The 26,092-nt window shown below is 38.7% G+C and overlaps 1 protein-coding gene across 1 annotated transcript; it reads right to left on the bottom strand.

The window, feature by feature from the left end:
- Window positions 1–4,783: 4,783 nt before the first annotated feature.
- N4BP1 (NEDD4 binding protein 1) lies at window positions 4,784–25,255 on the bottom strand. The gene is made up of 7 exons (XM_068693136.1): window positions 24,649–25,255; window positions 20,552–22,311; window positions 13,501–13,631; window positions 12,991–13,087; window positions 11,107–11,214; window positions 9,457–9,564; window positions 4,784–7,327 (listed from the first exon to the last, which is right to left on the bottom strand). Exons 1-7 carry the CDS (start codon window positions 24,901–24,903, stop codon window positions 6,991–6,993), a joined length of 2,796 nt encoding a protein of 931 aa, XP_068549237.1. The 5' UTR covers window positions 24,904–25,255; the 3' UTR covers window positions 4,784–6,990.
- Between the last annotated feature and the right edge of the window lie 837 nt (window positions 25,256–26,092).

Below are 26,092 nucleotides of genomic sequence, written 5' to 3'. Positions count from 1 at the left end.
GTTTATACAGCTTCTCACTGCAGAGTATGTAGTATTTGAATCTGCAAGGTAGTTATTATTTTAAATAGAATTTATTAAAATAACAGGTCATATGCATGAATTGTAGCAGAGCTGCAAACTTCCCAATAAAACAGAAGCATTCAGAACATAAATCAGACCCAGATCTAAAAATAGCATTGGATGCAACTACAAAAAAATCCAGCAAGTAAGGCATTCATAGCAAACACTGCCTGAGAGCTTGCGAAACAGAAGGAAACACTGTCAGAATTAGAAAGACACTGCGTGATTCACTGTTTTTCATGGAACTTTCTCAGGCACTTCCTCTGCTGTTGCAAAAGGCAGTTCAGAAATGCTCTTTCAAAAAAACAGACTATCCTAATATGGCACTGACAGAGAAAGGAAAAACAGCAGCACCAGCATGGAATCCTAGGATTTATTTGTAGCTTTGTTTACTTAAAACCTGATAAAATTAGTTATATTACATAATGCATACCTTAAAATGCAGAGAACAAACTTCTTGCAAGAGCAAACTCTTCAATTTACAAAAAATTCCTGTACTTGTCCTCCTACCAGGAATCAGTGACCAAAGACTTTATCCCGGAAATGCAGATTCTATAAAAAATTAACAGATGGAAGGGGATAACTCTGTACTACTCATTGATAGGAGATGGTTCCTGTTATCTTTCACTCAAAACACTGCTTTTAATCAAGATTTTTTTTTATTTAATTTATTAGCACGTAAAAGGAGAAAAATTTATCTATTATCAAAGTATTCCCCTCTTGACTCTGTCATAGGGAAGTACTGGGAAGTTGCTTTTGTCTTACAGAGCCTGTAAACCAGGAGCAGTCAGGCGGGATTAGTACAACGCTTAAATCCTTAACTTCTTTCTGGAAAACACAAAAGAGAATCCTGTGTCCCCAAAACCTATTCCCCAAGCCAACATAATTTGATTAGGTTGAGCTGTGATTTTTTCAGCAAAGAAAGGCTGAGTAGCAGAATGTATAATGTAAGAGGAGACCTTAGAGAAAGAACGATTGCCACATATATTCTAACAGCAGCTCCTAAAAATGAAAATGTGTGAGGTCAGAATCCACATATGTGAAAGAAGATATGTTCTTCAAGAAGTGTGTTCAGACATGTACACAGGCTCCAGACAGTTTAAAGGAGCCAATAGCTACCACCAGACCAAACAGAACAAAAAGAGCAGCCATTTCCCCTTTAAACCAAGAACAAATAAACAAAGCCCCCAAATCCTGCTGGCATTCTGTCTACACTTGACCAAGTAATTGTGCGACTTTGAAGTGATTAATCTATTCTTGATTAAGTCCAAGTATGCATATTTATTTTGGAATAAGAACATAATATTTAACATTTTCTAGGCATAGCTCAATCGCTCAGGACAAGAAAAACAACTCCCCAGATCTCTGCCTTCGGTTGTGGCAAACCAATTTTTACCAATAGAGGTATTAAGACTGAAACCTGTCACCTTTAATACAGATGGCTATGGTGTTTACACAGCATTCACAGCATTAAATCATAGACATAACAGGAAACACATCTGATTATCTCTTTTATCAATTAAGTAAAAACAGAAGTACAGTTTTGACCTCTGACACCTGTGTGGAGACTGCTCAGCAGGGTAGTCTACCCACAGCTTGCCACCTCAGTTTAGTACTGACATTACTGTATTCCGTCAGGGCTACCAGAGCAGACACAGCATTGACATTTAAGCTTACCTAAAACACATACCTACCTTAGAGCTGCTCTGTGCATGGCTGAGGCTTTTGGAGTTGCTGCCTGGTCCACCACCACCAGGCAGGGGTTTGGCTTGTGCTCTGCCGTCCCCTACCAGTTTCCCAGCAGCCTCTCTCCCCTCAGGGTCTTGCGTTCGCCCTCACCCTGCCTGTTTTGGCTGCAAAACTGGACCAACACACAAAAACCCAGCTCAGCTGCTGCCTAGGCTGCCATATGAGGTTGCAAAGCCTTCTGCTGAGACATGTTGGCCATCGGCCATTTCCCAGCCTTCCTGATTCCTGACGCTCCTTTTCCCTCCCTCTCAACAGCTCACCTGAGGTGAAACAAGATGGGCGCCCTCAGAGGCCTCTCACAGGAGCAGGGCTGCGGTGGTGCTGGTTGTGGGGTGAACAATGCCAGAGCCAGCTGGGGAAAACTTTCATGGCAGTACTGGACATCTGCCTAGACACAGCAGATACTGGGATGTAGTGGGATGAGGAGAATTTACAGAGTAGGCCATTGCTGTGGCAAAGCTTGGCTCTCAGTCACCACTTCCACTCACCATACTGAGTGGTTGCAGGTAGTTGGCTCTTATTTGTGCCCCATTGTCTCCATTTGAAAAATGGGAATTATTATGCTGACCATCTGTGTGGAACATTTTGGCCGATAAGCAAAAATAAGTAAATAAATAAATCCTTGCAATTCTGTAATTCTTCACATCTTAGCCCATTTTTTTCCCTTGTTTTCCACCCATTAAAATCTAAGCATTCTCTCAGACACTATATATATTTTATATATATATAAATATATATATATTTTTATAGACACTATAAAAAAAATTGGACTTACATAGTAATATTTACTCTACAGAATGACCCTCTGCATGCTCATTCTCTGTGTTAAACAAAAGGTCATTTACAATTACTTTGTTAACTTATCATTATTTTTTTTTCATAGGCAAAAAGAACACATGGGCATTTGCTATATAGCCAGTGAGTTACCTGCTGCCAGCAGGTACTCAAACAGCAAACTTGCAAGTGGACCTATATGATGCTTCCGTGTTAATGTGTAGCAAGAACCCTGACTTTGCTCCGTTCATTTCTGTAAGTCTCTTCCTAGAGATTTTACCTACTCATATTATGGTTTTCATCTTAACTTTTTTTTTATCAAAGAACAGCTTTCACAGATACCACAATATTTTGACAGCTTTTTTTTTTTTTTTTTTTTTTTTTTTTTCCATACAAGTTTCCATTAGGAGATACACTAGTATTTTGCAGTAAATACAAGTCTACTTCATATTTTCAAACTGATTTACATTTTCCTCTTAGGTATAGTCAACTCTGTTTTCCAAGATGATGGGAAAGATGCCTGGAACACACAAAACATTAATGCTGGTAGGAAAAAAAATGCCCAGATACCAAATTATAGGGGACACTGGGAAGCACTGTGCAAGGACACTTGATGGAATTAGCTCAGGTTCAGCTGGAATGACAAGTTCAGGCTCACCATCAGTGTATTACTTGCTTGCAAAACCGCATCACCTAATGTACACTTCTTTTGCCAGCACAGAACCCAGCAATACATGTATATCTGAAGTGTGAGCTATCTAGGATCTGGAACATTGCAGGAAGCAGAGAGCTCCAAGATCATTATTTAGGATTATGGTGGTCCCGGACTGACACATCAAGAGCACAACAGATATCTGAATTGCAATTCTCTCTCTACACAAGGATCACAACACAGCTAAACCACAGTTACATGTTAGTTATCACACAGACAACTACTTGAATGTACTCAAGTGATTGCGATATTTTATTATTTTACTATTGAGCTGGGCAATCACACATTGTGGTGTGTTTATTTTTTTTAAATATTTTGCTGGTAAACTCAGGGCTGTTCTGCCAGGTAATTATACCTACCTGGAATTATAAATGTCTTAGCCTGGACAACAAGGAAGTTCTGAGCAGGATCAAAAAACATTCCTTTCAGTGGAAATATCAGTAAATTGAAAGCTGTATTAGCAATAAGTACCACCTCTGAAAATTAGTTTATTCTAGGCATCAGGAACATTCCAGGTACATTCAGACTTATGGACATCACACTTGGACTTTACCTTCTCCTTTGATCATTCCACTCTGTGTACTTTGTACAGTTGATAAAGTAATGTCACAGGCCAACTTCCATGTGTAAGGAAAGCATATTTTCTTTGCCATAAAAAATTCTAAGAAAAAAACAAAACACACAAAAACAACAAAAAATGTTCTGGTGCATTTTTAATTATGTTAGATTGAAGAAGGCTTTCCAGGCTGCTCTTCACGCAGGGCTAGTTCTGTTGTGCACTGAAATAGAGGATTTTATGGCTGTTTATATTTCCAGCAAGTAAGTGAAACCTAAGTACATGTGAAAATAAAACTGAAAGACACTGATGGTTTTGTTCTAAGTGTGAGATGCAACCCTAGGTATTGCTCTGTCATACAGCATAGCATTACAGAAGTTCCATCCATTTTGTTCTAGGAAAATTCAAACCACACCGACCATGGTTGTCACTTTCCCCGTTAGCAGAGAAGCAAAGAACTCGAAGGCACAACAGAACCTTAGAAAAAGGATGGGGGAAGGGCAGCAAAGAACCTTTGGCCATCAATAGGCTTCTGCTATCAAATTCAGTCTTTTTTTCATTAATCAGTCTGTACTCCATCTGGGAAAAATGGTAAGATCACAGGTTCTAGATAGCTACTCTTCCCAGCTAGGTTTCTTGTGTCATACAAAAGTAATCAGCTACTACTCCACTGCGCACTTGATACTACATCCCTCTTTAATTCCTTTCACATTGGATGTTTAGAACAGAAATGAACAGCACGTTTGCATTTACTGGCATTGACGTAGCCCTTGAATTTGTTGCCATTTAGTGAAGACTCTACATATTCCATCAAACCTCCCATACGGGATAGCAGTCAACGTGGTATTTATCTTTTGCTACCTCTGCAGTACTTTGCAATACTTCAATTTTCTTCTTCCTTCCTTGTGACAAAAACTGAAAACAAAACCATATTTCTTTATTTGTATCTGTGTATGCTACAGTTTTTTTTTTTTTTTTTTTTCAGTTGTGAATATACTGATAAACAAAGGAGGTACAGGATAGTTTGTATAGGTTTTGGCCCATTTTCTTTATTCTCCAGATAACTTCTAGAACAGCTGCTTAGGTATTAGATGACCCTATATCTCTGTGTCTCATGCCAACATAGAACTAAGAATTATCAGACTCACTATTACTGTCCTCCTCAGGATCCTATCCCTCCAGAAGATAAGCCCATATCTGAACACATAGGACTTAGTAGGTGAGCCACTGCTTCTTTGCAAAGATGTGCTGGTCAGAATAATTTTGCCCACCTGACGCATGAATCATCCCCTCACGCACTCAGGAAAAAAAATTAAGCTTTGCCCATTTGGGTGTACAACCATGTTCAAATAATTTACTCGTCCTCATTATTTTTTTGAGATGCTGCAAAAATTGTTCCTAATGTTTTTAGTTTGCTCTTGCTGCTACTCCTGTTGAGGGAACAACAGGACTGCCTTCTATTTCTGACCTCATAATGCATATGAAAGGGCCATCAAAGACAGAGAGACTTTCAACACCTGATCAGTATTTCCCAACTCTTTTACACCCAAGAAAACAGTGATTTCAGAACTTAGCACACTACTGAAGAAAAAATCACTATTCATATGCTTTAGGGTAAGGCTCAGCATGCCAGAAGTTTAACACAGGCCCTGAACTCCATGTTTTCTTTTCAATTGTATTTGATCACCTATCACAAGAAACCTGTTAAAAGGGCAACGTGACCTAAGTGTGTTCACAGGCACAATAATCTTCACTCTGCTCCTACTCTCAAAAGTCTCACTGGTCAGTTTTTGAAAATTATGTCCTCTTTCCTCCCCCCTTTTTTGGGCTAGATCCCAGAACATATTTGAGGGAGTGGAGCTGACTGTTAACTGCATCCTATTAGTTCTGCTCAAGATGGTGTGCCATTTCTATATAAACAGCATCACATTCTGTTAATAGCCAATCACAGCATTCTTAGTTCAAACAGGCAGGGCAAAGACAAACAGAAAACAGCACAGATTGTTAAAGATACTTCAGTTATTCTGAAAGCGTATCGATGGTCAGAAGAATTTCTAATTTGAAAGCAATGTTAACATCACAGATCTTTTAAAGCATTACAAGTAACTTCAACTGATGGGAATTGTGGTTTTAAATTTTCCTGCTGAAACCTTACTTCTAATTACTCTAACATAGTATCCCACAAACTGGATGAACAAGTGCATTTTTTGATCAGTGTCCACAGACAGAAGAGACATTTTAGCCATGTATACAAAGCTTACTAGTCAGCTGTAATATCAGAAGACTGCTTAGCATCCCTAAGTTCTTCATATAATGTTTGGTTTTAACCACAGCAACATATACTGTTATCTGTCTTGCATTTTAACCTTTTTTTATAGAAAAACTAGCACTTCCGAGTACAGGTCAGTAACCTTGCTTTAGAACACTACAAACCAACAGATGAATAATGCCATCTTGTGACAGTACTGCAACAGTACACCAGACTCCCACACAGCAGATCTTCAAATGGTTGTCCACAGTACCTTAGGAGTATAGACCATTTCCAAAATAATGGATGCAGGCCTAAGGAAAGCAGCCCTTGCATCTGGAAACGTTCGAAGGGTCTGCTTGTGTTTTTATGGAGCGTGAAGGTTTGGATGTGTGAAGGTTTGTAAGTGAAGGAGGTACTACTATAAGAGCATGGGTTTTCTAAGAATATCTATACCATAGATACAAAACAACGATATTTGACAGGTGCATGGCTTATCTTATAGCATCTTGTCCATGCATCTGGAAAATGTATCTGAAAATGAGTCATTTTTAAACCTCTGATATGATTTATCCCCTTAGAGTTTTTGTGTGCACTAACACACTATTTAAAGTGATAGCAGTTCTTTAGAACTGCTACTGCTTTAACAAGCAATTAAAGTGAAGCAAAAGAATTTTTCATAGAAAATATTAATACAAATCTGTAGTAGCAGCAGTTTTTAATTTACCAAAAACTGACATCTATTAGCAACAGAACATACACAAAAATACCTTTGTTTATACAAATAAAATTAGGTTCTGAATATTCACAAAGTAATAGAGCAACATTTTTCTTCACATTGACATTCATTGTTAATCAGATCAGTTGTGATATAAAAACCCTGCATGGTATTCAGTCAAGCACCATGGCAGACAGTGCATTAAGATCTCTCATGAATGGATGATCAGCTAGTATTTGATCAATCTTTTGTCTCTGCTCATAATCAGGAAATATTTTTCTCAGGGCTTCTCTTAGCTGTACTGTTTCTGAGGCAGATCTCTGGGGTGGAATTGCTAGACAAGCATTCATGTTTGTTTCCAGCGGAAGCCACGTTGATGAACAATCACTGTGTGCTCGGTTTTTAGGCTGCCGACTGCTACTGGTTGGTTTGGGGACTTGCACGAAGAAAGGTGTCTCAGAAGAATATTGTCCACTGTTCTGTAAAGCTCTTTGTGCTGACAGAAAATCTCTGTGGAACAAAATTAAAGTTTTGGTTAAATTAAGGTAGAGGGAATGCTGTGTCTGTACAACCACAGAAAGAAAAAGAAAACCTGCAGCTCTTATACTTCACTGCTGCTCAGCTAGCTACTGACTGAAAAATGTGTATCCCTTGATTGCAAAAGTGAAGCAAAACTGCAGCTAAAACGTTTTTCAGCTTGAGTCTGGCATGCTTAACAACATTAACTAACATTATCTACAACTATTTTCAGTATGCTGTGAATAATAGGACATTTACTTGGCAGAATGACCAACAGTCAAAGCTCATTTTATGGAAGTATCAACACCAGTATCATTAAGCTAAATGGATAAAAAGAGATGTAACGAACGCATATACTCTGACTCAGAACATGTGAAAACGTGGACAGACCAGAGGGCTTCAGCTGCTCCAGTCCTCATTTATTTTGCTCATGACTGAGAGCTGTCAGCTGTGCCCATATTTAGGTCAAAGCCAGGTTTTTCTCATTTAATATCCTTAGCAAGGCAATAAATTTTTCATCAATTTCAGGATTTTAATGTTAATTATTGAGATTTCATTTCAGACTATTTAAAAAGTTGTAGCTACTCAACACTGCTAAATTTAGGGCCAATTCTACTTCAGACACCACCAAAATAACACAGAAGCATGAACTGGAAATCACATTACAGTCCATTTTCCTATGACCGGGGGAAACTATAAAAATGACAGGGCTCTATTTTAAAAGCAGTTAGGGTACAACCTCCCACTACTCGGCATGGAACAGTTCTCTAATTGCTTGAAATCCTTCCAGTTTCTGATCTTATGCCCGGCAACCAATGGTGCCATTTATGTTTTCTGTGTCATTTAACTCAGATAGAAAGGTCACAAGGAAGGAACAAAAACTTTTTACACTGGCACCTTTTCTCTGTATTAAAACAAAACTCAAGACAGACCACCACAGACCAAAATCAATTTCCGGTTCCAAATTTCCAGGTAGGAAACCAAGCTCTTCTAGACTCCTTCCAAAAGGTGTTGTTTCCCCCAACACTCCCCTTCCCTGCTTCCACAATCACAGCCACCTCACGACACTGTTACCACTTGATTTTCCTTGGACACAGGCAGCTAAAACAATATTCCAAATAACATCTCATAAGGGCTTTATATTACAGCTTCAGTACTTTCCCAGCTTTTCCTTTTGCAATTCCATTACCACACTTTTTTTTTAATGCCAACATTACATGGTTATCTTCAAGTCAACCTACAGCGTATTGATACAAACATCTCTTCCTCAAAGTTTTTCAATAGCCAATATTCCTGCTTATACTTTCCATTAATCCTGAAGTGGACGTGTTTGCATTTTGTATCACTGATCTTTAATTCTTTCACTTGTTTCTGAAAACCTCTCTCGTTATTCTTCACTGTCATTAGTATTTATAATTTCTAAGCTGGTGAAAAAAGAGCAAAGATTGCCTTAATTTCTTGTGCAAAAACAGTAAAACCATTCTCAAGTCTTGGCACATAACGGAGAGCAAATTCATAGTTATGAATACATGCACAGAGTAAAATAATCTTAAGTAACAATATGTTTATTAATATTAAAATTATGAATCAAATATGAATGCACTTAACAGCTCTCCAAAACGGATTTATCAGTACCATACCCTCAAGTGTGAAGTGAAATGCCTCTCCTGTGACAAAGAATACGAATTCAGACTGTTTCTTTTGTAATACCTCTTGTCCCACTATGAATACCGAGTAAGTGATCAACCAAAATATTTTAAATACCACCACGCTGTAATAAGCAGGCAGACCACCACATACCCAAACTACCAGTAGGTTTAGGAAATTATAACACACTGTATGAAAGCCACCACAGTCAAAACCTCAGAGGAAGTTAAGGCATTTGTCTTACTTATCTTCGTTTTGAGAGAGATGTTGATGCAAATGTCACCAGCACTTTCTGAACAGACTGAAGTAACAGGGAAAAAAACATGTTTTTGTTAAGCAACTACATGCTACAGCATTCTGGTCTGATTTCACTGTACCGTTACTATATAGATCTAACCAAGTCTTCAAGTGAGCCACAAAAACAGGTCAGAAATCGTAACTGTCTCAAAAAAAAAAAATAATTGTGCTTATACCTAGAACAGCCTTCACTTCGAAGGAAGTCATCTAATCTAGGTCCGTTTCTTCCCAAAGGATCATCAGGAACCATAAAAATGTCCCCCGCAAAAGTGTACTGGAGCAACCTGCAAGAGAGTTCTTTCAACAATCTTCACTAACAATGAATTCACCACTCCCCACCCTTCACCTCCAAAGCACAGCACAATCCCTCTTAGAGCAAACACTTCATACCACATCAGGAGCTACTGAAGCTTAACTAGTACATACCCACTTTAATTACAACCAGCATTCACTGTCAACATAATTTTATGGGCCCTTATTCCCACTGCACTGCAAAGTACTGAGGGTTTTTTTTTTTTTGACAACACATGTTGGGTGACTGCAGAGACCAGGATAGAATTTTCTAGATTGTTGAAAGGATTGTTGTTTTTTTTTTTTTCTTCAAACTTCTAAGGATCCTCAAACATGTAGCAAAAAATGCTCGTGTTATCAGAAAGCCAGACAGCCAGCAAACATTGTTTAGATGCTTACAGTTAAGAGACAAAGAAGCCTTTTTTCTGGAATCATTTTGGGACAATGAGAAATCTGCATTCAAAGAAACCAGTTCAACTAAAATTTGTCTGTGAGAAGAGGATTTGGTATAGTGGAATTTCCCCAGAAGTAAAACTAATAGCAGATGTTAACACAAGATCTTGAGAAAAAAAAAAAAACACAACAAACCACAGCCTAAGTATGACGTGCTAAGTATTCTTGCTAAAGTAGCATATGAGAACAGAACCTGACTTGGGTAAAACTTGCTAAAGAAATAGCGAAAATATCTATGTGACTAGATAAGAACTCAAGCAAGTTTTCAATGATTTATTTCAGTATGCCTATGCAGAACCCAGTCACTGCTGTAGATGTGTGCTCAGGTTATCAGGAAAATTGAGAGACTAATAGAAAGTTTTGGCAGAGTAACAGAAGACCATCCTTTAATAGTAAAGGTGGCCTGATCTAACTGAAGGAAAAAAAAAGCAACAACAGAAGAAGTTGAGAAGTTGCACAGGAGAAACTAGAATCCCCAGAGAATCTACAAATTGAAACAGGAATACTTGACAGCTAAGCAAACTTATCTAAACCCACAGGACACAACAATTGCAGGGAAACAGCTGCAGGGATACGTTGCAAGTGTTCGTTACGTTGTTTTGCCATGCCCATTTGTTGTACTCAGTAAGTGTGAGTGAATCTGAAACCTTAACAGTGACATTGTGCATCTGCATCATCCATTATATCTCCTTGAAGAAATGAAATGTGTAACAAGAAAGACTGTGAGAATTGACCTAACAGGATACTGCTGTAACAGGACGTGACACTGAACTTCAGAAGGGGCGTAACTTGGCTGCCATACAGACTTTCTACTTACATGAGCAATTAAGAGATCCTTATATGAGCAATTAAGAGACATGTATTAGAGGATACATGAATAATAGGAACATTAGGCGACTCAACACACAATTATAAGGCCATTAATCAAAGCAGTGAAACAAACAGTAATTTCTTCATCTCTACCAGAATTGCATCACAGATAACCTTCCTGGGGGATTTTTTTTTTTTTTTTTTTTAATTACAGTGCCTACAACTATAAGGACAGACATCCTTTAAACTTTCATAGAAATCTAAGTAATTACCTTTTCTGAATAATTTCTCTCCAGGCAAGTGATTCTGTCACAAATTCTCTGAAGTTATCATTAGTCACAATAACACCTCCAGTTTTATCAGCAAGATGTAATAAAAATCTGTAACATTCATTTCCAAGACAGTTAAGGTAGTCTGCTGTGCTGAAAATTGTTCAAAGATCTAGAAAACTAAATATTTTCACCATCCAAAAGTAACTTATTTACATGAAAACAAACATTTGAATTACCAGCAAATTACTTCATTTTGACCCATTATATGGCTTTAAACAACAAAGTTTTAGGTAGCATTTATTTATTTAGTGCAGTAGAATCTTTATGGAGGCTTTTTTCATTTGTGGGGGGATGGCAAACACCACAAAACCACAACCCCCCCCGCCCCCAAACCCACAGATTCATCCGATTCTGAGATATTTGTAGACGTACGTTGCTTGCTTTATAAGAGTACAATATTCACTAAACATTTTATCCCCAATTTATTTTGACATACCTTCTTCTTTTAACTTTAATGTCTGTGTCCTCCAAGATAGTATTATGCATGTTACTAAATTATTTGCTTTGTCAACATTTGCTAACAGATTGCTGCTACCATTTTGTCGTTAAATAATGACACACTAACTATTAATTTATTTAGAAAAACCCATGATTTTTACCTGTCTGAAAATAGGCTTTTTGCTAGCTGAAACAGTGTGGAGACTTTATCAACAAGATAATAGATGTTACTTTTTTTTTTTTTTGAAGACAGATGGCTACACTTCTGAACAAAATGAATCATAACATTCATTTCCACAATAATCTCAAATAAAATTACTGCACCTGCACAGTATTATATATGAAAGCCAGGTGTATATAAAAATATTAGTGTGTATCCAACTCCAACTTGGCTGCCTTCTACAAACTACTGGGATTGTTTTTGCTGTATCATTAAGAGATTGGAGTTCCTCTACTTTGAAGTAGAGCACTTCATTTACCTTTTGCATATCAAATTTTGCACTCAGGTAAAAGATTGTACAATTAACAAAATAAGCATTGCCCATGATGTAAAGAACTTGACAATTCTGCAGTCAGAGAAAAGTATGACTGATTATTAGTTAGAACACTGCACTTGCTGTCAGGAACAGTTTCAAACAGTTTCAACAGTTTCATCCGAGCACAATTAGGAAAGGCAGTTGTTGAGGAGAAAAAAAAATCAGCACAAAACCCCCTTAACTATTTTGTTCTTCTGTGTATCGTGACTCGCAAAATTTGGCAATACCAATGAAATCACTAACACGCCCTGCTACACCTACAGTAAGACCTAAAGCTTAGTAGTGCATTGTTCATTGAAAAATGATTCCCACAGTCTGAAGCTAAACTTGGGTGCTGAAATTAACTTGGAAATTGAATAGCCCACACATTGTTACAAGTACACTGGAACAAGTACACACCTGTATTTATATGCAATAATGACTTCAGAGAAAAAGAAAAAAATATTACCTGAACAGTAGCTAATTTATTTTAGTGCTCCCCAGACTTAATAGATGATTCAGGGATAAATCAGTTATCAATAAAGCATAAAAACCTTACTGGAGAATTCATTTCTTCCTCAACGTAAATCATGACATTTGAAATGGATTCACTTTTTTTCCTTAAAATTGCCATGAGAATTTTCAGAAATTCATAGAAAGTAGCAAACAGTATGTACAAAAATATTATGAGATTTACTTTCTTGCATTGTTATAAGAAACAATTTTATAAATAAAGCTCAGCCTTGTATTGAATGCACAGAGCTCTGTTTAGACAGACTGAACAGCTGGCCAGTACTATTGATCATGAAGTACTACGCTTTTACAACCATTAGCTGAGTTTGAACATTTTATAACTATGCATATTCCACACCTGTCATCATGAGCAGCAATCCTTGCTCCCAAAACCATCCTTGCAGGGGTTAAAGACAATATTCCAACATCCTGGAGCTGCGTTAAGAAATCCTGTTCTGTTAAAACATGAAAAAACTGTTCAGTTTTAAAACCAAAAGCTTTCCTCTTAAGCTATTTATAGATGACAATTAGTCTGATATAATTATCAGAGAACATAGGTACAAAAATAACCTATTAATTTACAGAAATGACATTGATAGTTGGAAGATTAGTAATACAGAAATAGAAGAGGAAGATGTTGAACAAGAAATTAAATGGTAAACAAAAATAATTAAAAGAGGGCTTCCATTTATGGCCTAGCAGTTAAACAGCATTTCAGAGTGCCTCACACTGTATGCTGAAATCAGATTATTCATGCTGAGCAGCCAAACACTGCTCATACTTTCTTTTTCATTTATTTTCACAGAAATACCCTAATAATTACAATTTACTTTAAATAAAGAAAACATTAGGAAACTATTTGCCTTACCTGTAATGTAAGGATCGCGTCTTGTTCTCCACTGTGGAACAAATACAGTAATATTTCTGTGGCCACGTTTCCAGAAGTAGTCAACAGCTATTGCAATTCCTCGACAGGAGAAGAATTTCTTTAAACCATGACTTGGGGAGGAACGCAAAGAATGGGAAGAAAAAGATGATGAGATTAAGTTCACTAGAGTCTATGAATACAAAGAAAACAGAACATTGCAACATGAAGTTGGAAATTTTACCTTTAAAAAGAGGCTAATAGCAATGGTTTCAAAAAACCTATTGGTTATACATTAAAACTATCAGCACGTATATATGATAGTTCCAAAAATACAGTCCTACTACAAAATGAAACAAAACCTCTAAGTGGTATCCCAGGATTAACTCTAAGAAATTCTATGATAATCTAAGATATTAGGGCCTCCTTTCCCTTCATTTCAACCAACTCAGCTACTATATTCAAACAAAATAATGAAACTTCTCTGGAGAAAGTTTCAAAACACTGTACGTGGCAATCCTTTTTCCTTTAGAAAGTAAGATGCTCTACTTGTTTTTTGCAACTCAATTAAGTGACTTCCATGAAAATCAACAATTGCCTACTATGAATGATGCAGAGGATGGAGTTGATAACCTTGTAAGGTCCTTCCCAATACGAATTATCCAATGATCTATCCAATTATCTATTTAACAAATGGCAGGAAGTCCTCCTTTGTGTGACCAGACTCCAGGAATTGAGCTTCAAGAGAATAAAGAAACACCTTAAAGTAACGCACAGAAGATGGAACAAAAGCTATCTCTAGAATAAACTCCTACAAAACACCTATTAGGAGCTTACATAAGGCTAAACATATCAAAGGCTAGACTTCTACAAAACAAAGACATACATAGAAAAGACATTTAGGCTGATTAAAACACACTATAATTGAGAATTGATGGCATAAACATACAAAGCATCTCTTATTATACGAAGAATAGTTTATATTCCATACTTTGAGTTAGATGTTAAATGACTGTTCCAGCAATCACTTTGTAGCAAGTAGTATTCATATTTTAAACTGTTCTTCATTTAACGTGTATGATTAGGCTTATATTAAGCCTAATATTAAGCCTTATTAGTTTTGAATGAAATCTTATCCTTAAACCCCTAGTTTAACCAACCAGGAAATCTTCTAAACACTGAGTTCTCTACAAGATCTCCATGCAAGTATTTTACAGTGAAATTCAGCCTTTAGTAGGATTCAAGAAACCCTTTCAAATTTCTGTATGCACTTTACAATAAATGTATCAAAATGTGAATCTATTAAGATTCTCTGACTGAGTTCAGCGAGAACCATTTTATGCAGAAGGGCAGAAAAATTAGTAAGCTACATCCGAACTATAAAAGGCAGAACATTTGACTTACTAACAGTTTGGGGGGGGGGGGCGGGAGAACAGATATGCTACACTTGTCCTACTAAAATTAAGAGCAGAAAAAAATCTCGTCATCGCAGGAGAGATATTCCTCATAAGCCTTCTAGATCAAACCTAAGTGCAGTCATTGTCCCCCTAGTTTAGTGTTGGATATCCCACTCTGTAACCTGAAATGCTTTGTTAAATACTTTTACTATTTAAATGGTTTTCAGCTGGACTTCAAGAGATGTAAAGGTCTCAATGTTCATGTTGAACACGCCTTCTCTACTTCTCCATTCTCCTGTTTTAAACCTTTACATCTGCTAACTACTACATGACTGTATTCTCAATTTTTAAATGTTTAATTTTTTTCTCAAATTTTAAACGTTTTCACGCAAGGCAGTCAGAAAGAAACCCGCAGCAGCAGCTCCTGATTAAGCAGCAGCCCCATGATCACCAACTCCCGCTCTGAAGCGATTAAAAAAAAAAGCAAGTATGCTACTAGAAACAATATACTTTCTCAAATAGCATGTAGAATTAAGCTAAGCTGTAAAATGAATAAATACATTAGTGCTAGATAAGCAGAAATCTGATACTTTATTTGAACTAGGTAGGTGTTTGAAGGACAGCAGGTCATCACAGTAAGGTGGTCTTTTCAAGGTTTCAAGACATCCATCTAAAAGACTGCACCTGTTCCATAACTGCCACTGTAAATACTATCAGCTATCCGAGTTCTTTAAAAACCTAGGATGACCCTAAATAGGTATTTCTAAAGATAAAGAAGAGATGATCATGGAGAGCGTAAAGCAGCAAACAGCAGATTGCTTTCCAGGACACATAAAGTCTTCCCTTTGGTTCTGTAATGACATTAAGGAAAGCATGTATCACAATTCAAAAGCCATTCTAGCAAGAATTCTAATTCCATCAAATTATTTTTATTCTGTTCCGAGTTTCTTCAGCAATTCAGTAATATTTAATTTAAAATGAACTATCTGGACACTTCAGTCTACCCTGAAAGGTCTGTTTTTAGCACAGGAAAAGAGGCAGTTTTAAAAAATACTTCTTAGCAGTTGGAGTAAAACGGGCTCCTTTTCCTTCAACAAATACTGAAACTACAGTTAGCATTAATATAGTAATGTGCAGTTTTTACTGGGCTGCATGTGACAAGAGAAAAATCTTCAGCTTCTTGCAGTCTTCCAGATTTAGGACCCAATGCAAGTGGAGATTCTGAAGCCCATTCAGCCTTAGTCCAAGCTTATGAGCAAAGCATTTGTATCTGCCTTAAAAAAAAAAATAAACAGGCCTTGACACTTAGGGTGCAAAAATACACATGAATGGAAAGGGATGTCCATAACCTCAAGATACTGAGAAGCAAAACTGAAAAGAAGTCAAAGCAAAATTGAAAACAATTCTTCGCCTTCTAAGATGTAAGAAAATAACGAGGCTTAATTTAACCATAAGGAAGCTGCAGAATACCTACATTAAACAACAAAACACACATACAAAAAAAAAACACAAACAAAAACCAACCAATACACAAGCTCCCCTGCATTGATTCAGTAGGATGTTTAAACATCTATCATTCTGCTACTTTTGGTTGGTTCCTCTGCCCACTGCTTTCCCCACCCACTTTTTTTTTTTCTTTCTGTAAGGAGAGTTTTCATTTAGTTGAGCAGCAGGAAGCAGATGTTACAGAACCATATTTAGGGACTGTCTGTACATCAGTGGGACCCAGCTGCTCTGCCCTTCAGCAGTGATCTCCTAAGTATGCACCCCAGGGGGTACACAAGACAATCCATTGGGGCAAGTGAAGAAAATGTTAGAACTTCAGTAATGCACATATACTTACTCATTTGTCAATAACATACATGTATTGGGGCATACATGCTCAATTTTATTTATTTTTATTTTTTACTGACAAGGATACACAAACAAGAAGTCTGGAGACTGGTCTCAGCCTTCAGAGCACTAAGTGGGTGCTTATTCACTGCGTTGTTACTTCATTGGTTTTAGATGCATTTGGTTGTTCTTAAAGCAAACGCATCTTCTTAAAACACCATGTTTCATACTATGCTTTATCTTCCAACATCATAAACCTTCTCTGTGGGAAGAACTATACATTCTCTTACAACAGAATGCTGAGTTTAACAGTTTCAGATTAAATATGTAGATGAAAAAAATCTCCCTGCACTTAGAAAAAAACAGACAAAGAGGATGTGGTATATTTGTTATTTTCTACATGACCCCAACAATTTACATTTCTCTTCCACTAATACACATTTGGGAAATGTTTCTAAAAAATTCAAGGTAGCTTATGACTCAGTTGTGACTTGCACTTCTACATCACTATTTCCTTAACAACAGAGTCTGAACAATGAGGAAGTACGCTTGCTTTATGAACTGTTTACTGTAACAAGATGCTGTACTTGAATTAAAGCAGCGACAAGAGTAATGGATCATGTAGGGCTTCCCCTTCAAAGCTAGCAAGACTGCTAGTCAAATGTCAGAAGACTTCACTTACCTATTTGATTAATCCTTCAGTGATTGACTTTAAAAGTTTTACTGTAGGCCCTCACAAACAAGCTCTGCACTTTTTAATGTGTGCAAATCTATTATAAGGATGATCACCACCTTCAATTAGTTATCACTTGGTAGGAAAGGTTACACATTTGAAACCTTCCTGCACCCCTGCTCAAAGTTACTTAGACTTACTTTTGACAATTAGTCTATGGCACAGAGATTTCTGGACTAACTGCAATTTTTTTTTTTTTTTATGACTACATTACCATATCCTTGTTCCTTAACTTGCATTTGAAGCTAAGTCATTCAAAAAGTATGCTTTATTCTGAATAGGGGACAAATGATGACCTAGCAGGAACATGTGCAAACACATACAAAGCCTATTACCTATTAAAAATAGGTAATAAGTTATTGTTATATGAAATAAGTTTAAAGTACCAGCAGAAATATTCCTGAATATTTGTCCAGGAATTGCAAGGTATGTTACATGTTAGAAGTTGAGACTGATTCACAAACTTGCTGAAGTAGAAGAACACTAACTGTTCTAAGAGCACTTCACAAAAATGTCTCAAAATTTCAGTTAAGCAAAATTCACACAGATTATTAGACAGACTTTGTGCAAAGAAAATGAGTTAGAAGTATTCATTAGCACTAACAATTGAGGAAGTCTGGGTATTCCATAAATTCTGGTAAAGCATTTAGGATTTCCAGCAGACTCTTCATAAGCATGGAAGAACAATAACCAAGGGCATCTTTGTCCATCTCTTTGAAACTAGATGCATCTCCCCCTCCCCCAGAAATTGTGTGCATGCAAACACAGATCTGTGTTTATACATATGCATTCATGAAACTATACAAGCTGTCAGCCGTCAAAAATATCAAATCCATTTTAGGACAAAACTTTGACGTTATTTTCTTACAGGACATAATGTTATAACCCCCCTTACCCTCCCAAGTACTTTCTTCCCCTAAGCAGCATATAAACCCATTCTTTAAGGAAACTTCTTTTATCTAATAGCTAGAAATAGATGACATCTTAACCAGCCAGACACATTTTTCTTAGCATAAACAAGCCTCATACAGAATTCCTGGAATCTCCGGTAGTACTCTAGCCTACTATTAGAAAACACCCCATTCAAGAATTAGTATCCTAGATCTATCTCTTCTAAGACTGATAAAAGGTTCTTCAGGATTTCTGATCTTTTAGAGTAACCTCTTTTTTGGTTTTGGCAGCAAGGTTTCCATTTGAAAACTAATGTTTGTAGTCTGAAGGTTTATGCATGTTTAGCAGAGAACTTTGAAAACACACACACACTTAAATAAGTTCTCAGAGTAAGTTTACTCTTACCTATTGTTATATTTACCAGTGGAGCAAAAGGACTGTCAGAGTAAAAAGAAAGTTTGGTCTTAAAAATTACCACTTCCTCATTAAGAAGAAATCCTGCATAGAACTTACTACTGCTCACACTTTCATGTTCTAAAACTATGAAAACACGCTCAAAGCAAGCACTGACAAACCGTTTAACATGCCTGTCAGAACTCCTTAGTATAAAGAGAAAAAGAACAATTTTCTTTCTGACTAGAGAACAGCAATCAACTCAAGGGTAGTTTTGATGAGACAAAAGTTAAAATCAACCAAGCAAAACACTAAATTTTTAGATATATAGGTTCTAATTGATTTTTGCTATTCCAGTTGATTATGATGGTAAACTTAAAAGAAAAAAGGAAAAGAAAATGTAATTGGCAGCACTCTCCAAAGTTGCCTACAATGAAAACAATGGGAAAAAAAGGAAAGGGAATTAGATATCTATACTAACAGAAAACCCCTGCATCGCTGTCAGTGAAAGGGATTTCTTGATCTTTTAACTGGGTCCATTTCACAAGGTTTCTTTGTCTGCATGCTGCCTTGTCAGCCAATCTATTAAAATTAGCAAACAGCCCTGTAATTGTATATTACTGTTTGCATATGTTCTTTCAGATAACAGGAGTAATAGGAGATGAGGTACGTGCGTGCTCACACAGTTCCTTATTCTGAGAGTTCTGAGATACCAACATTTGCAAAAAAAAAAAAAAAAAGCAGATTCAAGCACTAATATGCTAATATGCAATGTTGTCAAAGGACAAGCATGTTACTATTATACTGCCACTTTAAAATTGCAAGTAGAAGTGGGGGAAAAAAAAAACACACTTTACTCTTAAATTGCTGGTAATTCATTTTTTCTCTTAGGTGCCAGCTAAGTTAAGTTTCATGCATAAAATTGCTTGCAACAGAGCTCATTGAAATTACTTCGGACTGACACATTATGTATCGAGATGGAACACTGATTATTTCAAGTAGGTAGCTTTAAGAGAGCACACATCAGCCTTCAAGTCTAACACTTACATAGTAAGACATACTGCAGAGTTAATTGATTTTTCATTTTCATAAGTCTTGTTATCAAAAAGGATCCCATTTACCTCTAAGGTATAGCTGGTTTTAGATTCCATTGCCCTGTTATTTTTTTCAGATTTTAATATTTGGGTTTCATGTATCTAAGCTGTTTTACAAATTACCAATGTTCTACCAAAGAAGAATAGTTTGGACTTAAAAGACTACAGGGTAAATCTTTCCAAGAATATTGCTATCACCAATCACTTTAAACCAAACCTTTCCATATTCTCATTAATCAACTTCACAGCGTGGATGTTTTTTTAAATCAAAAGTTAATCCTAGAAGAATTGTTTCATGATACAATGTCTCAACTGCACTATTAGTTGAATTTGTGTATTGCTCTCATTGTCATACAACAAATCAGCTAAAAACTTCTGAATTTCCTTCTACACTCTGTATGTCAGTGACTAACTTTCAACAAGTCAGTCATAAACATGACTTATTAAACGGGGAATTAAAACTATAAAAACCTGCAACGTGTTAGAAATTAAAATGGCTATTTATCTCACATAACTTTCCATTATTAAACTTTCCCATAACTAATCTATGCAGCCATTACCAGTATCTGAATGACCCTGCACAATAGATGGACTGCTGATCACCAAGAAACTAGTTAGCAAAAACCTTACCTATGCCACAGCAGCCTCCTTATTCCAACTTCATTTTAAAGCTTATTAAACTTTAAGAGATAGCTGATAAGAACAATACTTACGACATTGCAACATTGCTTCCATCAATAACAATATGTTTTAAATATGGATTCCCAGGTTCGTTTTTCAACTCCAGCCTGTATGGCTTTTTGAGAGATTCCATGAATCTTTGAACCCCGGTAACTGAAGGATCAATATTACGTCTGTGTGGTCCTACCGTCTCTCTATCAGGACTCGAATGATGTATTTTTACATGTGCTGTAGTAGGTTTTTCAAAATCTGATGTTTGTAAAGGGTGTTGGTTGCGTGATCTCACTTGAGAAGAGCTGCTCTGTCCTAACTGGTCCTCAGCAACAGGATGAGGATTCTGCACCGCTGAGAGCCCTGCAGATTTTTGCTGAGCTGTAGTTTTAGTCTTAGCTGAGACACGTTGCATATCCGAGCTCCCTCTGGCTACAAAATCAACATCTTTTGGAACTCCACACTGTACAGGGCTGAAAGTTATAACGCCATCAGTTTCTGTATCACTTGATGTTGAACTGCGATTCTTACCAGAGGAGTATGTATCTCTTTGCTTACAGCATTGAGTTGAACTCTTGCCAGGAGAAACGGGTTTGCGTATCATGATATGCATTTGATCTTCTCCATCAGCTTGTGTACTTGGCACATCTCTTATATTGTGATGTTCATTTTTTGTCTCCTTTGAAGTATGACCGGATTTAAGTACATTTTTACTGCTAGAAATGCCTTTGTCTTCTGTTTTTTGTGAATTATTTGCATTACTTCCTAAAGGAGGATTTATAGTTCTGGGTTTCTGAGATGACAGTTCATGTTCTTTTTGAAATTTTAAGTTTTCCTTTTCAATTTCTTCTAGCAAGGTTAATGGTTCCACAGATTGTCCTAGAATGCCAATAACTTTCTCTACAATACTCTGGGAATAGCCCATTGTTCTGAAAAAGTTCACAAGAATCTTGTATTCCATTTCCTCACTGATATCATCATCTTCTTTAATAAAGTAATTGGGATCATCTAATTCACCACAGCTATCTGAAAGCAAATCAATAACTACATCCTTCCCAGAAGGATCACTGTGGGAGGTGGATTTCACTTCCTGGTCATTTTCCAAAGAGAATTGCTTTTTAGGGAGCCTTTCCTCAACATCAGAGGATCTTCTTTTACATGACTGCCTTTCTTTAGACACCCCTGCCTCTAACGAAGGCACAACATTTATGGGAACAAAACTTGTCTCAGGAGCATCAGAAAACACCGTGTCCATTTGCTTTGTAAGTTCAGTTACAGGTGTCCCAGCATTGTTTCTTGCTTCCTCACCACCTGTTCTTCCATCTCTGTTTGTAACATTTACTTTGGAAGCTTTGTCCTGTAAAAACTCTGTTGGACTCTCAGAACCCGTAAGATCTACGATATTGCTCTCTGCCTCACAACATTCAGTTTGCGTGAGACTTAGGAGTTCTCTTTTTAATGAGCTAGGCAAAATCAGCAAATCCATTGTATATTTATCTGCATGTGCTTCCACAAATTGTCTAAATTGCTTTTTAATCTCCGATTCATTGTCACTTGGTAAGCTTTCATTATTCTCAAAAAGGTTCACAAACTGCTGAACATGACTTTGAGCCATAACAACAGCCTCTGCACCCCCTTTAATAATAAGCAGTCCTATTTCCAGCACCGTTATATCAGCACAGGTATCCTGAATAAGACTGTTGAGAAACACACTCTGCGCGCCAACAAAAATGCAGTGCATGTCCTTTGGGTAGTACTGCTTTTCTTCGAGTTCAGGTTCACACAGTCCCTTAATATACTCCTAGGAGGAGAAAAAAACAGCAGAATGAATACTTATGAAAAACTGACACACAAAATTATTCAGTATCAGACTAATACATTAGAAAATAAAGCCAGCACAGCAAATGTGACAAAGTAAATACTGCCAGTAAACCTGGTAACAAAGAGAAGACAGGTGTTAAAACAGATTTCATGGAACATAACTTCCTTTATCACCCCATTCTTTATAAATAAGTTCACTAGAAACTGAAAGTAACTGAGTATATTAGTTATACACACTGTATTGTGTACTTTATTAATGCAAAAAATCCTTACCATTCTTGATTCTGAGAGCTCTTACTATCTAGAAGCCCTCATGATCATACAAACGGCAATGCCTGTACTTGTATCTCAAATTTAAGAATGGTTAACATTTTGGTATTTGCACCGAATTCAACTTTATTGCTAATATTTACAGAGTAACTTACTCCACTGGGCTCCAGAATAGTATCTATGCTATATACAGAACTGAATAAAAAATTGATTAGCTAGCTTTCAGTTATGCCACCTTTTTTTTTTTTTTTTTTTTTTATTTCAACTCATTTGAAACAAATCTTGGTTTTTCTACAGTCTTTAGCGTAAAGAGTGCAAGCATTTACTATTTAACAAGACAAGCCAAAATAGATTTTTCATCCCCATTCTTCGGTCAGACAATACACACTGCATGAAGTGTGAAGTTGTAAAGACAGTTTCTGAAGGATTTCCAAAAGCTTATTGAAATGGTATTCTATGCTTTTAAGTAGTTATTATGTGTGTTATTTTGTACTTCTCACTGTGGTATGGCAACAACATAACTAGCAGCCCCAGTAGCATGCATTAAAATATATCCTATCAAAAAATTAGGCTAAAACACAAGACAAAAACGCTATCTGGACTCTGACAGATTACATTAATAAAATACACTTAAATTTAAAAGATACAAGTGACAAAAAAACCTACTACCAAAAAAAATTACACCCAAAAAGCTTAGCAAGGCAGCTTTTCACAAAGCTTTGGAACAGTGTCTTGAAAAAGCAGATGATACTGACAAATGATTGAGAAGCTAGTTCTGTGTTAAACATGGACAACATGACTAGAAGTTTATTTATTTATTTAAGTACGTTAAAGATATCACACTATGATTTTTGCCACTCAGAAGTTACTACAGTTAAAGTAAATTCACTGTACTGCCTCATTCTATCGTAGTTCAGAAGTTTTGTCAAAACACTGTACTATTTTTTTTAAGTCAGGTACCATGATTTTTCACCAAGCTGTCCCTTTCTGCACTTAAAATCCTATAATGCAGTGAAACCAATTTCTAAGCTGCAGTCATTGCATGTGCGGATTCCCAAGCAGGCCAATTTTTATTGTCTTCTTACTCAGGGAATTTGAAATTCTCTTTCAAACGGAATTGAATTATCTTTTAAGTGAAACTGTAACTGTTTGTTACAAGGTAATGCAAGGCCACTTTCTGTCATCTCTGAGTCATACCAGAGTAAAGGTCGAGGCGGAATGCTTCAAGACTGTCCTCTCTGACAAACTGCTTCTGCAACAAATCCACAGAATTGTGTTTTGGGCCTTAGCCATCACATGACAGCTTTTGCCAAAATCAAAAAAAGAAACTCAAGATAGGGCCTGAAGATTGCTCTGCACGGAAGTGGGAAGTCTCCCATACCCTTTCAAGTATGTAGACTAAGAAGCTTTTTGCACGTGACCAGGAAAAGAAATAAACAGAAGCCTGAAGTCATCTGCCGTTTCTCAGGAGGAATATCCTTTATACAACCTGTAGCGCTTTCTGAAGTCATGAGGCTGAACTAAGTCGTAAAACACGAGCTAAGGATCCCCTCCAACACAGGACTGCACCCCAAGCCGTGTGACAAGCACAGGCAGAGCCTGGGCCGTGCCTTTTCGTCAGCTCAGCGCTGCGTTACGGAGGGAGCCGCGGCGAGCAGGGCTGGCGCAGCGCGGACACGCCAGCTCCGCGAAGCTGGAGCCCGGCCAACGCTCGCCCGAACGCCACAGCACAGGCGACGTGGGCACGGCACCGGGACACCGGGCAACACCCAGCCGGCCCCCAGCAACTCCCCGAGCCGGGGAGGAGGAGGAGGGGGAGGAGGAGGAAACGCCCGGGGGAGCCGCCTCTCGGCACGGCCGCGGGCCCCGTGCCAGGCGCCGAGCCCCCCCCGCAGCTCCGCCACCTCCCGGCGCAGCCGCTCCTGAGGCGGCGGCCGCGAGCTCGGTCCCGGGCGTTTCTCTTCCCCTTCCCCCGTCCCGCGGCGGCTCGGGGCAGCGCCGCACGCCCGGCAGGCCCCGTGCTCCCGGCCCGCCCGCCCCCGCGTACCTTGGCGCAGCGCACCGCCTTGCCGCCGCCCGCCAGCTGCACCCAGATCCTGGCGGCGGCCGGCGGCCGGCCCGGCGGAGGGAGGGCGGCCCGCCAGTCCTCCTGCGCCCCCAGCACGGCCAGCCGCACCTCGAACAAGCCCTCGATGCGGCCCCGGCTCCCCTCCAGCAGGCGGCTTTTCTCCGCCGGGACGGTGAACTCGTCCGGCCCCGGCCCCGGCCGGGAGCCGCGGGCCGCCCCGCAGCGAGTCGCCATCAGCGCCGGCCGCGCCGCGCCGCGCTCCGGCCTCGCATCCCGCCGGGCCGCGGGACAACAACACGGGGAATCCCCGGCCGGGCGCACGGCGCCGCGTCATCGCCCCGCGCCGGCCGCAGCAACGGCGGCGGCACCGCCCCGCCGGGAGCCGGGCACCGCCCCGGCAGCCGCCCCGCCGCCATCTTGTGGAGGGCGATGGCGGCCGCCGCTCTCCTCGCTCGGCTGAGGGGCGCTCCGCCTCTCGCTGCTCGCTGGGGCGGCTCAGCCCGGAGCTGTGCGGGGCGCGGGGCACGGCACCGCCCGCTGAGCTCCGCCCCGCGGTTCTGGCCTCCTCAGAGCGCCCCGAAGCTGCCCCTGCGAGCGCTCAGTTCCTCACGGAGTCCCCCTCACAGAGCCGGTCCTGAGGGAGGGGCTCCTCCTGCCCCCCTACCGGGGACAACCCCTCCCTTCGTACGCGTGTATAGCCCAGAGGCTCTGTGTTAAGTCACGGTTAAGTGACGTCGTGATGGATTTCATCTAGAAAACAAACAAACAAACAAACAAGCCACCACATACGAAAAAGTAAGTCATCCCCTGTAATCGTAAGGGGAGAAGTACGGTTCTACCCGGCTCCGCATCGTTAACACATCGCTAGTTCACAAAAAACATAGGTATTTACTTAAAAGCAAACAAACCAACAAAAAGAAAACACCCAAAACAAGCAAGCAAGCAAAAACTCTTGAAATGTAAAGGATAAAATTAGTTTATTAAAAGTAACTCTGTGGCTTTATGAGAGTCTTCAGTCCCTGGAGTTGATAAAACTGAGTAACTTGTAGAAAGGAGTAAACACGTAAGGCTTTTTTTTTTTTTTTTTTTCTCTCACCCTTGACAAGTATCTTGTGTTCTCCCTGATTATGTGATTCCCATTCATATCATCTCTCTCTTTGTTATTAGTGTGAAATTAGTTTTTGGCAGTAGTTCATTAAATGTGGCCTCCAAAGGGAGGGTGAATGTTTTAGGGTTTTGTATCTAAACCTAAGTAATAAATATATAATACCTTTTCTCCAAAGACACTTGTATCCCTATTTAGAAATTTCTTAACCAAATGAGAGTTTGCAGTTAGGCAGCACATCTGAAAATCTCCAGGTATGGCTATGTACTTTTTGCTACCTGCATTTAAATTTTTATTTCTCTCGGTGCAATGTAATTT

This window comes from Anas acuta, chromosome 10 (assembly GCF_963932015.1).
Source record: "Anas acuta chromosome 10, bAnaAcu1.1, whole genome shotgun sequence".
NCBI classification, from domain to species: Eukaryota; Metazoa; Chordata; class Aves; order Anseriformes; family Anatidae; genus Anas; species Anas acuta.
The sequence above is the reverse complement of the archived record's forward strand: the minus strand, read 5'-3'. Positions and strand labels throughout refer to the sequence as shown.